The 14,873-nt window shown below is 41.1% G+C and overlaps 1 protein-coding gene across 4 annotated transcripts in view; it reads left to right on the forward strand.

The window, feature by feature from the left end:
• Positions 1-12,585, forward strand: part of LOC115825408 (leucine-rich repeat-containing G-protein coupled receptor 5) — a 44,868-nt gene extending 32,283 nt beyond the window's left edge. For 2 of the 4 annotated variants that reach the window (XM_030789249.1, XM_030789263.1), the window contains 11 exons: positions 32-103; positions 1,182-1,253; positions 3,172-3,240; positions 3,746-3,817; positions 4,132-4,197; positions 4,306-4,377; positions 7,247-7,318; positions 7,421-7,546; positions 8,050-8,180; positions 8,369-8,449; positions 8,526-12,585. In XM_030789249.1, coding sequence (XP_030645109.1) covers positions 32-103; positions 1,182-1,253; positions 3,172-3,240; positions 3,746-3,817; positions 4,132-4,197; positions 4,306-4,377; positions 7,247-7,318; positions 7,421-7,546; positions 8,050-8,180; positions 8,369-8,449; positions 8,526-9,604 — 1,912 coding nt within the window. In that variant the 3' untranslated portion in view covers positions 9,605-12,585. Of the gene's footprint in view, positions 1-31; positions 104-1,181; positions 1,254-3,171; positions 3,241-3,745; positions 3,818-4,131; positions 4,198-4,305; positions 4,378-7,246; positions 7,319-7,420; positions 7,547-8,049; positions 8,181-8,365; positions 8,450-8,525 lie in introns of all 4 variants that reach the window. The other 2 variants (XM_030789242.1, XM_030789256.1) reach the window with 2 other exon arrangements.
• The last annotated feature ends 2,288 nt before the right edge of the window (positions 12,586-14,873 follow it).

The following is a 14,873-nucleotide window of genomic DNA, read 5'->3' on the forward strand; positions in this document are numbered from 1 at the left end:
TTTAACCATATGTCTAATATTCACTTTCCAGGGGCTTTCACAGCAACAACATCAAGTCCATCCCCGAACATGCTTTCATTGGAAATCCTTCTCTACTTACAATGTAGGTAACACTAACTAGCTACATTTATCAAGCAGCAAGTGACTCCAGTGATCACCTCTCAAGAATGCATTAGCATGACCCTTTTCATCTTGGCATGTATAGTGATTTATAGCATCTATGGTGTCTTCCCAGAAGCTTGTTGAACTTGTAATCTCTCAGTCATAACGTAATAATGTGAGCCTGTCAGTAGCACATGAAGCTGGATAGGCCAGCAAGTCTTATATTTGCAAAATATGTAACCATCAGTCACCATATATGCGGTAGTCTCTGTATGATAATACAGTTGCTCAAAATTCCCTTTAGATAAATCACATGTTTGCCATGGGCATAAGAACACAGCAAGTCAAATGTACTCTGAAGACAGACGTATTCACTCCTCTGGGTTAAAAGTTGGTCGAAACTGCAGACTGTATTCATGCAGTGATATGCTTCTTGGTTGTAGATTTGCGTAAAATTTAATTACCCTTATGATGTTTTTGCCTAATGTTGATTTGGAGCAAGACCCATGTCCTGAGCATGGTGTCCAGACTAGAAAGCGGTCACACTTATTTGGCTGGCCAAATGATTCTCCCCTGATGTTTCATCTTTGCTGGTGACTTCCAGCAATATTAGTTCCTGCCACATGTGCAGCTGGCCAGTACAGTAATCCACCGTTAGAACAGAACCTTCTTTACTTGATGGATTCTCTTTAGGGCCAATATCTTACTGAAATTTACATTCTACTTTTCAAAAAGCCTTACTTGGACTCTCACATCCCAGCTTGCAACACTGCAGGTAAAAATCTAAATATCTTGTTCTGAGCTGGCTGGTCAGATGTACCAGGAATGTGACGTGCAGTTCTGAAGAGAGGGCAAGAGTTTAACAATATGCTTGAAGGACCCACGGTCCTGCTGTGTATGGAACAAATTAAAGTGTTCCATCTATCATTTTTCTCTACACTATTCCTTGAGATGAGCTTTTCATGGGTTTGGATTGCTCCTGCAGCCTTTATCTAGTCCAGAGGACACAATGATCATGGGGGAAGTTTTGTATATCTGGATCACAGCCCAGGTTCACACCTTGTTCTGTTTTCTTACAGATTCTTCTACGACAACCCCATTCAGTTTGTTGGCAGGTCTGCCTTTCAGCACCTGCCAGAGCTAAGAACACTGTGAGTTGACTGTTTCTGGTTTTCAGATTAAGAGCTGCGGACTTTCATCGCAAAAATAATGTGTATATTTAACTTGTGTGTTTAACTATATTTAACTGTATATTAAACTCACTTGCATAATTGCACTGATGTTTAGGGTTGGGAAGATTTTTTCAGTTCATACAGCTCAGAAAAGGAACTGAATTGCCAATGATTCATTGAATAATGTTCATGGCACATGACAGAGTATTATGATAATAGATAGAGGATTGTTACAGTAATACAGAGAGGTTTATTTCATTCTCTGCGTATACAGAATTGAAATGTAATCAGTAGGGATGTCCCGATCCGATCTCAAAGATCGGTATTGGGGCGATCAAGGCATTTTTTAACTGATCGTTATCGGCTTTACTGAGCACGACCCTAAGCCCCATCCTTTGTTTTATGTCAGCTGTCACACAGGTGTCGTAAACGGAGAGCATAATTTGTGGCAGGACGCGGCTAAAATTTCTGCAGTGTAGAAATATTTTAAATTGGGAAAGGAAAGCAGCCGCTTGTAATGTTTGTAATGTGAGCATTTCTCGAGGCGGTAGGGGCTTCAATAGGCTACTGCTGCTTTGATACGGCACCTAAAAAATAAACACTCAACGGAATACAGAGTTCAGTCAGGTAGCTCAGACAAAGGCTGCTCCAAAGCAACACACATTGGAGGATATACATTTAAGAGGAGATAGAAATTTCCTCGAGACAGCAACAAGGCCAAAAAGATTACCAAGAGGGTAATTGAATCAATCGCTTTGGATGACCACCCCATCACTGTGGTAGTGAATACAGAGGTGCTTTCAAATTCTGCAAACCGAGGCAACCTTCCAGGCGAATGGGTTTTCTTTTAACTTTTAAATTTGAACATTTCTTAGGTCAGCACACTCCGACGACATTAATCCTCAAGGCTACTAACAACAACCAAGGTATCATTTCAAAATTGAAACACCTAACGCTTTAGCTGTATGTGATGTATGTGAGTTGGCCTAAGCTAACGACCACAGAGAGCAATACAGTCGCTTAACTAATGCTAGGATTGATAACAATAGCATACAAAAAGAGGCTTTCAGAAAAAATATCAACAAAACTGACAGTTAGACAAGTTAACCTTGAAATGTTGTAAGAAGATTAAATACAATCAAACACTTACTAGTATTTTCTGGTATAATTGCACACATCTCCCTTAGTCCAGCATCCAAGTTTATTCGCCGAGGACTACCTCCGTAGACCGTTTGTGTGTGTTCACAAACGTTCGCAGTGAACTCAAAGCAAACGAAAAACTGTTTGCCAGTGTCAACGAATGTTTGCCTTTCTTTGCTAATTGAACGCACCTCAGGTTTTCGCCGTCTTTTTTTGGAGCTTTTGGAGCCACGGTACGCCCTACCCCCTTGACACTACATTTCAGACACTGCCCCACCGGAGCTTTACAACAAGGTTTACATTGTTATTTTGTAAAATGAAAAAAAAAAGATAAAAAAAATAAGGAACAGCTTGGATGCAGGCAATTTTTTTCTTAATGCATTGCTATTCAGTTGTCAAGCATATACACTGAATTGATTTTAATACCTTTAATGTACTTGAAATGTGCACTGTGCAACTGTATTATCTAAGAAAATACAAGTATCGGATTGGGACTCAGTATCAGCAGATATTCAATATTAAATGACTCGGATCAGGATCGGGGACAAAAAAACTTGATCGGGACATCCCTAGTAATCAGTCTTATATCTGCTGGAGCTTATATCTGCTAACTCTTTTATACACTAAAAATAACTGTATAGTCTTGTTATGACCGCTCTCATTGTAATTGTGGATTACTCTTCAATTACAATTCAGTCCATTTTACATATGAAGGGAAAGTGTAGCAGTGCCGTGTATTTCTGTCTGTTGTATTCAGATCACTTAATGGAGCAGCAGAAATCACGGAGTTTCCAGACCTCACTGGCACCAGAAGCCTGGAGAGTCTGTGAGTCCACCCAGTTTCTGACATTGAAATCCTCCCGGACCTCTTTATTTGCTGTTATGTGGTACTGAGCAAACTGAAAAAAACTGTCCAGCTACATCATGCAGTGGAATTTCTGACATTTGGAAGGCACTATTAGCTGTTTTAACCTCCACCTAACCCTCATAACTTGTCACAATCTACATGACAGACACATCGTTATTGTTAACACAACCAGATGCTGAAATGCCAGAATGAATTAACACTGTATGTCATATTTGGGTTTCATTGGGTTTAATTATACTATTATACTACTATTATACCACATGCATAAGGCCATATTGTGTTAAAACGCATCTTCGCCTCTGTATAAGCGAAATGTTGTTTATTGTTTGTTTGTTTTTGAAACTTGATAGCACCAGATAGCGATTTAGTTCCATGAAACAAACTGGCCTGTGCATGGTTTATATTGAGATTGCAATGATCAGTCAGTCCATGGGTCTAATTGCCTGCTATGACCTCTCTGTAGTACTATCACTGGAGCTCGAATAACCTCCCTACCCAGCAATGTGTGTGAACAGTTACCCAACCTGCAAGTGCTGTGAGTCTCCATGTGACACAATGCCCTTTGCCCATATTTACACTTTACCCTGATGAATCAGTTCATTAAAGATACTTATGGACAGAATCAGTAACACATTACTGAAAGCTTTTGTGTACAGAGCTTTTTGACACAGTTGTAGCCCTCACAAGAGTTTTGTTTTCCTTTTGTACGCAAGCAGACTTTGTCAAAATAATGGTGTTTACACAGTATTCCAGTAATTTCTTAAGTGTTTGCCTCATGAATAACTTCATAAAGGAGGGCATGTTGCACTGTTCCATCTATCAATTCTGAACAACATTTCGGCTTTCTAGAGATCTTTCCTACAATCGGATCCAGGCTCTTCCTAGTCTCCAAGGTTGTGAGAAGATTCAGAAAATGTGAGTTTTTGTAGCGGCTACTATAATCTCAAACTCAGAGCCAGATAATGGTATCGGTTATGGTATCACTGTTAAGCGCAGTAGCTAATGTGTCTTTTCACACTCTAGCGATCTACATCACAATGAGATACAGGAACTGCGGGCAGACACTTTCCAGGGTCTAACATCCCTGCGTTCCCTGTAAGTATGACTGGGCATCCCTGTCTACAATATTAGTTTAACTTGCATAGTTTCCCAATACTGATGCTGGTATTTCATCAGCACAGATGGTGCATACGCTTGTAACACTAATTGCAAGGATGTCATCTTGTATGTACATATTTTTACTCTGTCAGTCAGTTCCTTTCATCTGTTTCATGCTCACAATTATGTGAATCCTAGTTGATGCCAAGTGTCCTGCAGAGCATTGTGTTTCCAAATGGCCTCTGATGGTGGTACCTTATAAATTTTTGTGTAAGTAGGTGCATATTGCCATAATACAACCCATTGTATTAGTTACAGGAATGTGTCATTTATATTGGAGTGGAAGAGTTGAAAAGCATTAATCCTTGAACATTTTCTTTATTGGTCAGATGGTCAAATATACAGTACATGTACATATATGTACAAATATACAGAACAGTACATGTTCTTTTCAAATATGATTAATCATACTTTTGTGGGTTTTTTATGTCTTCTCATATATTTAAAATTGGCATGAAATGCATTCAGGGTGGTCAGATCGACTGTGTGTACATGTACTTGTAGGAATGGATCCTTGTCATGGGGTGGCCCAGGAGCCTTAGACATGTAAAACCCTGGCACCACACAGTGAGGCAGCAGTGGATTTGTAAAGCTAACCCTTCAGACAAACAAACACTTTGTTCTCCTATTTACGTTCCTTGCATCTTTTTCCATTCTCTGGGCCTGTTCTCTCACTGCAGTGTTGTGGGTGGTCGTAACTTTCATACATCTCCATACCTCAGCTGAAATGACAAGAATCAGCTTACTTTGATGAAGATGAAAAACAAACACAGTTTCTGAAAGAACTCCTTAAAAGATGTTTAAAACATCGAAAAAAAAAGTTAACATTTGCTGTGATTTCATAACCAATAACTGATGGGGAGATTTGGTAATCCAACGTCAGTTGGATTGTCAGGTCCCAGCAGAATGATTAAATGCAAACTTTTCCCTGTTGGCTGAAGTGGAGGTAAAGAGGAAAAGTAATGACAGGGAGATGAGGCATGGCTAATTAGATAGAGTTTGGTTGCATTACGTGCAGCTGTGTGAAAGGCTTTAGGTATGGCTTTTTGTAGATCTCGGAGTTCTTCAACACAATTATCCCACAGTGCAAAGCCGCTGATCCGAATGTGCCCCCTGTAAATGTTTCCAAATTACATCAGCAGCTCATTGTAATTCAGGAGTTCTTCCTCAGACACATCTGAGGCAGGAAGTGCGGAAATGAGACTTAGCCAGCACCTGATAATTTGCTTACATGTGGTGTCCGAACCAGCCTCCACCACTACCTCGCCCCTAAGCCCATGGTGCCTGCACTGGAATGCACTGACCCTCATCTAGACCACAGCAGGCATGCTGTCATAGTTGGCTGTTTGGCAAGGCACTTGGCTGTCCTCATTGGGTTGTTTCATGTGAAAAGCCATGAATATCGAGAATATCACATTACTGGCAGAGGGACCCTAGAAACATGTGTGTGTCATTGCCAAGAGTTACTCTCTGAGGCGGGAAGTAGGAGCTGAGATCGGTGTTGAGGCGAGAGTCGCAAGACGTCTTGTCCTGAAACGCCTGCGGGGAGTTTTTAAGGAAATAACAGGGATTTTAAGATGGCAGCAAAACCTCCAGGATGTCCATGTCTTTATGCATGGTCCTTTTTTATTTTCCACACAGGCACTTACACTCCAGCATGCTCCCCCTAGTCCCAACTCCAAACTTAGAAGACTGTAATTCTGTAATTTTACGGGTCTACAAACACCTTTACGTCTTCAGAGTGACGAAAGGGGTCAGAAAAAGGCCAATTAGGCGAGTAATGTATTGAGTTAATCCAAAAGGCTCCCTGTCAGATCAAGCACCTAGAGACTCCATAATTTTTCAGTTCTTCAAGACCCTCCCCATATAAAATGTGTGGAATACTTATAGAATCAAAGAATCACATATGAAGTCTCATAATAGTAAAGAGAGCCTGGATCCCATGAGCACACAAGCAGACACACACACACGCACGCACGCATTCAAAATGAAAGCCAGACACCTTGACAAATTTTCTTGACCACTGTGGGGTTGACTCAAACAACATGGGAACAATACAAACAGAGTTAGTTGCATATCTGTGTTTTGACCCATGCTGAATTTGCCTGGGCGCTTAGAAGGGTTTTTGGGGAAGGCAGAGTGTTCTAAGCAGAGCACTGCATTCACTGAACCTCAGTAGGGATTGTGGGACATAGCAAGAGCCAAAATATTCTGGTTGCCTCCACATTTTCACAAACGTATCAGTTATTATGAGTTAAAACCTTTTTGTATTCTCACACATGTGTGGAGTTGGTTTAGTTGATGTGAGCAGGTTCCAAGATATTAATGATAATAAATCAAATGCATTGTCTGAGCGATAAATAAAATAGTTTCCATGTTAGATATGAGACCTTTCACACCGAAATGTCAAATTGAAATGGATAAAAATGTGAATAGCACTTTGTAAGTTCCCTGATCTTTCTCCCAGAGCTGGACCGCATTTTGCACCTTTCCCAGCCTCAAACGTTTTTCGTGCAAGATACTCCATTTCAGGCTGTACTGATGCCTTCTTCAGCTTTGCTGGACAAGTAAAAGGATGGCACACATATGTGAATAAACTCAATAATGCTTCCTCTTCATTGTTATGACAATACTGTCAAATCTGTCTCAAATTATCCTTTGGCGAAGAGAGATTGTATTCTCAGAGCACCAGATCGTGACACAGAGACCTCTCAGACTGTAAATCCAGGTACCAAAGGTCCAGTAGGATTAAATGAGCATTATATAAAGGAAACTATATTTTAACTCCCTTCTCAATTCTTTTTAGTGACCTTGCCTGGAACAAGCTGTGTGCTGTAGACCCTCAGTCTTTCTTTGGACTACCTGCACTAACCAAGCTGTGAGTTCTTTTCTTATCGCGTGCCGGAGTATCTCTCTATAAGAATGAATAGTTCTGTTAGCTCATGCTGTGAATGTGTGGTAACTCTACTGCTCTATTTAGGGATCTCACGTCTAATCAGCTCTCCTCCTTACCTGTTACGGGACTACATGGGCTGACTCACTTGAAGCTGTCTGGAAATGAGGCTTTGCAGGAGCTTCTGACTCTGGACAGCTTCCCCAAACTGAGGTAACCAGGATAAGAGACTCACTTATCCTTTTTTTTACCCTGGAGATGTTCAGTCAACATGCCTGTAAAACAGCTCTCCGTTGTAGTGAATCCTTTTGACTGTTTTTCAAACATAGCCATTTAGAGCAGATGTGACTTTAAAACAGAAGGATGAATGAAAAGCCCGATTCTCAATGCTCATCAAATTAGAGATTCGTCATTGTGAATCTGTTGATACTTTGACATAAAGAGCATGATTACAATTTAATTTATGGGTTTAGTTAAACTGTATTTATTTTGCCTTGAGAGATCAGTTCAAACATAGTTGCCACATTTAAACTGATTTACCTTAGTAACACTTCTAAATGTACATGTTACCAGATTTATATTAATTATAAGAGTACACTTTTTCATGTCATTGGATGAGGTAAAGAACAAATATTTAGAGTTACAGTAACATCTTTTGAACTCTTTTGAACAGAGTGCATGTGTGGTATTTCATTACCTTATTTGGGTGTCTTTAGGGTCATGGAAATGCCCTATGCCTTCCAGTGCTGTGCCTTCACGTCTTGTGAGAAACCTCCCACCCCCTGGGACAGAGAAGAGAACAGCAGTGATGATTTTGGAAGGAAAGAGATCGTGGTGCCCAACCCAGGTGTCACTAGAATGTTCAAGAATATCTCAAATCTCTTAAAATTGTACCAGCTTTATGCACAAATATAGTTCTAGTGTGTTCCTTATGCTGCAGTTCTTTTATTTATCTCAAGCTTTTATTCTGTATTTATGGAGGCCCTTTAAGTCTAATGTGCCATGTAACTCCTCTCATGTGTTTCATTAAAGGAGACAATGAGCTGGAAGATTTTCTGCTGGATTTAGAGGATGAGCCAAAATCTCACCATTCTGTCCAGTGTTCTCCCACACCAGGTAATAAGCAGTCCTCACATCTGTGGTGCAGTGTCTCCACTGAGTACATCTGAAGTTTCTGCTTCCTCTGCTTCAGGTCCATTCCGTCCCTGTGTCCATCTGTTTGGAAGCTGGCTCATCCGCGGGGGAGTTTGGATCATTGCCATGCTCTCGTTAGTTTGTAATGCGCTGGTAATGGTGTCCATCTTCCTGTCTCCTACATTTCTGTCACCTGCTAAACTACTGGTGGGGCTTCTTGCCTTGGTCAACAGTCTGATGGGGCTATGGAGTGGTGCATTAGCTGTGGTGGATGCCGTTACCTTTGGTAATTTTGCCAGCTACGGTGCCCACTGGGAGAGCAGCGCAGGTTGTAAGCTCACTGGTTTTGTCTCTGTGTTTGCATCGGAGACAAGCATTTTCCTGTTGACCATTGCTGCCCTTGAACGTGGTCTGTCAGTCCGCAGCGGAAAATCAGCAGTGGAGGGCAAAGCAACGATAGTAACTGTTAAGCTTGCGGCAACTCTCTGTTTCGCCTTGGGCCTGGCCATTACCACACTACCTCTCCTGCACGTGGGTGAATATGGCATCTCCTCACTCTGCCTGCCTCTGCCCCTTGGAGAGCCCTCCAGTTTGGGTTTCATGGTTGCTCTGGTGTTGATCAACTCCTTGTGCTACCTCATCATGACAGTCACCTACACACGGCTTTACTGCAGCCTGGAGAAGGGTGAACCAGACAACCTGTGGGATTGTTCCATGATCCGCCATGTGGCTTGGCTTCTCTTTGCCAACTGTGTCCTCTACTTCCCTGTGGCCTTCCTCTCCTTCTCTGCCCTGCTCAAGCTGCCAGCTGTGGGTCCAGATGTGGTGAAATCAGTGCTGCTAGTTGTGGTGCCCCTACCAGCCTGCCTCAACCCCCTCCTATATGTTCTTTTCAATCCCCACTTCAAAGAGGACCTGGGTCTACTTCTTAAGCGGACTCATGGAGTTCTCCAGAGTGCCCGGCGCCTCAGCCTGGTGTCTCTCAACTCCGAGGATGCAGAAAAGCAGTCTTGTGACTCCACACAGGCCCTGGTTACCTTCACATCATCTGAAGAGTCAAGTGGCAAAACACCAGCATCACTGACACAGAGTACAGAAGCTCACCGTCCTCCAGTGCCCTTCATCCCTTGCCGTTAAGCCATGCTTTTCATATCAAGACCAAGGTACTTGATACAAATGGACTCACCACACCCAACATCAGATCACCATCCTGACAAACAAGGAGTGACTGTGAGAGTGCAGTGCCTGTGACGAGACAGAAGAGTTCATGCCATGACAGGAATTAACCAGTCTCACTTCCTTTGATTTATAATAATAATAATAAAAAAAACTCTTGTAGAGAATCCTTTATTCTGCTATGAGCTCTTTAGTTGCTATGTGTGTACTTAACTTTGTAAGTGCATCTGATTAAAACCATCATTTTGCTTCTGGAGATGTGGAGTCCATAGCATGTTCAGTACATTTACATTTACATTTACATTTAGTCTTCTGGTAGAAGCTTTCGGCCAAAGCAACTTACAAAACAGTATAGCAAATAGGCTTAAATCAGCACATCTCAGTACACACAACTAGTGCCAAGAGCCACTCCAAGGACAGTGTATGGTTTTAGTGCTTTATTGAGTCCATTTTTTATACTAATTAAAACCATCATGTCGTCTTTGGAGATGCAAAGTCATACCATGTTCAGTAGTGGGCACACTGGGCCTTTGCCCTTTATGGAGGTACTTGCACTCACATATCTGTGCCCAGGAGGAATTCTGATTACTTTACTTTCATTTCAAAATGTTACCATCCAGTTCAAATGGGAATCTTTTCTCATTTGCATTTTTAAAGTAGCCATACCAGTTAAAACACGGAAAATATATTTCCTGAAGAAGAGAACACATCTTTCAGTCTTCCACGTGTTGTTCAAACAATTACATGAAATTCGTCACGGCATTATCTGTCTGCCAGGAATTAGGTTATAACTTTGTCTCTAAATTGTCAATCTGAAATATGGGACAAATGGCATTTCTTTAAAGTGTGTGTGTGTGTGTGTGTGTGTGTGTTTGTGGCATACGCATATGTGAGTGTTTCTTTGTGTATGTGTTGTTTGCTTTGAGTCAGTATGCTTTTAGCTATACTTGTGTAAATATACTGTGACAATCCAGTTTTATTGTGTTGAATATGATTTGAACAAAATCACGTTGTGTAATTTTAATTTCTACTCTCATGTTAGTTTATGTGTTTGGCCTTTTATTTTCCTATTTTGACTCGTCTTTTGTTTTCAAGCTGCATATTGGTGTCAAATGTTCAATTCCCATTGTTTGTACAGATTTTTTTGGAACTGTCTTTTCTGTCATTACCAAGATTATCTAACAAAACCAACTAACATAGCAACACTGTAATAAGCTAAATGGTTAAGGAATACTGTGTGCCTCTCACAAATAATGAATTAGTACTTTGCTTTAATTCAGTCTTAATGCAGGTCCTGGAGGCCCGAAGGAGAAACTTCTGTAGTAATTATGTGTCCCTCCTCCTTCTCTGGCCTAAGGGAGAATAGGAATGCCTTGTGTTCCTGGCCTTTGTTCTGTGGCCAGGCTTAGCAGCAGGGTGTCAACCTGGACAGAGGTATCAAGTGGCTTAGTCACTGGCTCTCCAGGACCAAACCCTGTCCAAGCACCCAGATCACTCATGAAATGAAATATCCCTCAGACAAGATGCAGCCCAGGCAGCAGATGTTTGGTTCTTGCTCCGTTTATACACTCCTTAGTCTGTTCCTCTGTCTGTTTTTTGACAGACACACCAAACTGGTAATGTGAAACATCAGATGGTTTTTACTAAAAAAAAAAAAAAAAAAGCTCCTTTAAACTGAAGAATTTTTAAAGAGTCTCCTGATGACTCCTGAGGATCATCTGGGTTCAGCTGATCCTATTGCACCCTTCTTTCTCAAACCGCCCCTCCAGGAGCATTACATCATGTCTCATTGTCTCTCCAGTTCCTCATCCTTCATTCTTCCTTACGTCACGTGCTGATTTAGTGGAACATCCACAAGTTTTAATGCAGAAATTGGTTAATTCTTTATTTTAAGGTCAGCAGCATTTCCAGTGCTTGTAAAAATGACAGAGATGCCACATGCTCAATGTAATTTTCTTTAATGTAATCTTCACCAATCGGCTGTAATTATATATCTTGAACAAAACGTAAATTGGTACTTTAAAAAGACTGATTTGCTAGCTGTACAAAATCTGTAGATCCCTGGCGCGTCATCAAGTAGAAAAAAGTTTCCATGTTCTTAGCTATCCTCATTTAAACCTTCTAAGGAAGGAAGACTGATAAAATGGACTGCAATTAACCTGCCTTTGGCTGTTCCGCAATTTGAAATGCAGATGATGTCGCGCTGGGGCATCCTTGTCTCGAGGTCCTTCCGAGGTGTGTGCTGTTATTAAAGCCAGAAACAGATCGATGACAACATTTGGGGCTCTGACTTGCTCTGAAAGAGTCTCAGTCTCATGATGGATTGAAATCTTATCCATCTTATCTGTTTCTGAATCCAAAACCATAATAGCATGTTTGCTATCATGCATATTTGATTGCTCTGTCATCCCGTGTTACCCTCGGTTGCGAACTGTAAAATCCCTAAGTTTAGCCATAGATCCTACTCTATCATTTCCCTTTCATAGTTTAATTGCTCCATACTTTATGGTGCTTTATGTCCTCATTGCTAATTAAATGAAGATATGGAGCACTCAATCCTACAAACTGCTGTTTTCATGTCAGCTTTGCCTGACTGTAGTGTCAGCTTTGTCTGATTTTCCACATGTCTTCCTCTTTATCTTGTAATCTAAATACTGAATTTGAATGCAAAGCTATTTTTGAACTCTTAAATACGAGAAATGTATAAATCTAGAATAGTATTTATAACTGAAAGTGTAAAGTGTTAAAGAAAAGAGATGGTCTGGATGGGAACTGAGGCCTGGCACATGCTGCAGATTGTGAGTAGGTCATTGCTCACATTTTGCCTCTCTGTAGCAATGCTGCTGCTTGGACATTTACTGTTGCTGTGAATAGAATGCCCCTCGTGTTTTTATACCAGAGTGTTAAAATCCATGTAATTTGTAATAAACAATTTCAACAAACAAATTCGAACAGCAGTTCTCGGTTGTTGTTCTGGTAAACATATTGAATATGTTAGAGAGGTTTTCAGAAACATAGCTGTTTTGGTTAAATCAAAAAGCAATGGAGGAACAAACGCATGGTAATTGTCAAAACTGTTTTAGATTCTACATCTGTGGTGACATACACATGCAGTGAGATAGAGCAAAAATATTGCATTAATTATGTGCCTTTGCTCACCAGAGTGACATGCCATCTGTCATAGCAGTACAAGCCATAGTAGTACAATTCTGTTTCAAAGGCGTCACTCCACTTATCTACTCAAGGTCAGTTATATAATTTATTGACAGATCTTCAGAATTGTGTGTCTTATATAGGGTGCACTGAGGACTTTAATGATGATCATTTTGTAAATGGCAACGAAGTGTATGATTCACAGCGTCGATTAGACTGAGCAAGCAGGGTAAATGGAGTGCCAGTCATTTTGAGTTGGCGAGGTCAGGTTTTCGAGACAGTTTTGAAATACCAAACCCGTTAATTATCAACTCAAGAAAGACTCAAGGCCACATGAAAAACCCATAAATGTTACACAACTACCTCTTGTTTCCTTCTGTTTAGACATGCACCAGATTAGTATAAGCAGACTTTAATTCATTGATATTAACATGTCGCCATACAGGCGTGTTGTTTCGTTACTGAAAACACATGAGTTAGTGGAAAAGTCCAAGTGACTGGTTTATATCTTTTGAGTCGACCTTCACTTATACACACTTAGCTCACATTTCAGTCAATGTAAATTGGATCATTTATTTGCTCATGTCCCACGGTCTGTATACATATTATAATGTATATTTTCCCACTTGTGAACTTAGTGCAGTGTATCAACCATAGACATGCATTACAAACGTGGTGTCCTGCACCTACTGAGGATATATCCCGCACATCTGTTCTGGGCCAGCTCACTTGGTTATTCACAATACGAGGTTGTTCATTCATAGTGCTGTAAATTGTGAGATTGCTTTATTTTCTTAGCTAATTAAAATGTAAGCCTGAGTAGACAGGATGCCTTTGGGACTGGTCATGCACAGTGCTGGGCTTGTTTGGTAAAAGTAGAGGAGAGAGCAGACAGGGACTGATGAGTCTCTGTGATGGCGAATGAGATGTGTCTCAGATTGCTGTGAATGTCCAGACATTAACTTTTATCTTTAAAAGTGGAGGGTGCTTCAATTCAACATTGCCGTGCCAGGTGATTACAGTTTATTTAGAGAGAAGCACCCAGTATCACCACACAATGGACAGAAATTAGGACTGCCAGTATGCCCACTTTAATGTTAGTCTCCTTGTTCACTGTTAAGGAACCGACAAGGCTGCAGTTCAGTGCTACATATCCTGGACGGATATGTCAGTTGTCATGCTTCACCGCTTGATTCCAGGCCTCACTCTTTGCAACGTGAATTTAGTCTTTTTTTGCGGAGGGAGGCGGGGGGGGGGGGGGGGGGGGGATGGGGGGGGGATTACGATGGAATGATTCATTATTGCTTGTTTTTCAGTTTGTTAAACTTTACCAGCTGTCTTTATTGCATTCCTCATGAAAACTTCCTCACAGAACAAACACAGCACACCTGATTTACAGGGAGGTATCCATATCTCCGTTTATGTACTCCAGAATAATCTCTTCCAGTGCTGACAAGAATTAATAGACAGTATTTGGAAGCATTCTGTCTGACTGAGCCAGATCCATTCAACAAGGGGGGAATAATGTACTGGAACAACTTGAATGGCCCCCACAGAACGCAAAGTGGTTGACCCCCAGAATAATTGTGGTTTGAAATCATCCTCTCCCACATTAATCAAATGACAAACACATGCTAATTACTCAATCGCCCAAGCACAAAGTAAACAGACATCAATCAGCGAGCGCATGAATGATATGTTTACTAAACAGGAAGGTCTTTTTTTTTTAAGACAAGTTTGAGATGGGAATCCATTGGCCTAACTGGACGCTCAGGTTTGAGTAAACGTCTAACTCGGGATGTGGCTGAGAGGCAGTCCAAACAAAACAAATCAACTGCAATCTTCCATGTGATTGGAGGGTGTGTTGTAGAGGTAAGCAGGAGGGGGGTTGGTAGATGATGTGCAGTTCTTTTAAATATTGTTTCGGCAATTTAAACAGCCTTCCTCTGTACCAGATATCCCCTCTGTGTGTGGGGAGGAAAATGCGACCACCCTAGAACTGAGCTCATTGGCATCTAATAATGGTTTACTTAAGCCACTGACATCCACTGTCATATGATCTCTTTGACCTCAAATA

Source organism: Chanos chanos, chromosome 1 (assembly GCF_902362185.1).
Source record: "Chanos chanos chromosome 1, fChaCha1.1, whole genome shotgun sequence".
NCBI lineage: Eukaryota > Metazoa > Chordata > Actinopteri > Gonorynchiformes > Chanidae > Chanos > Chanos chanos.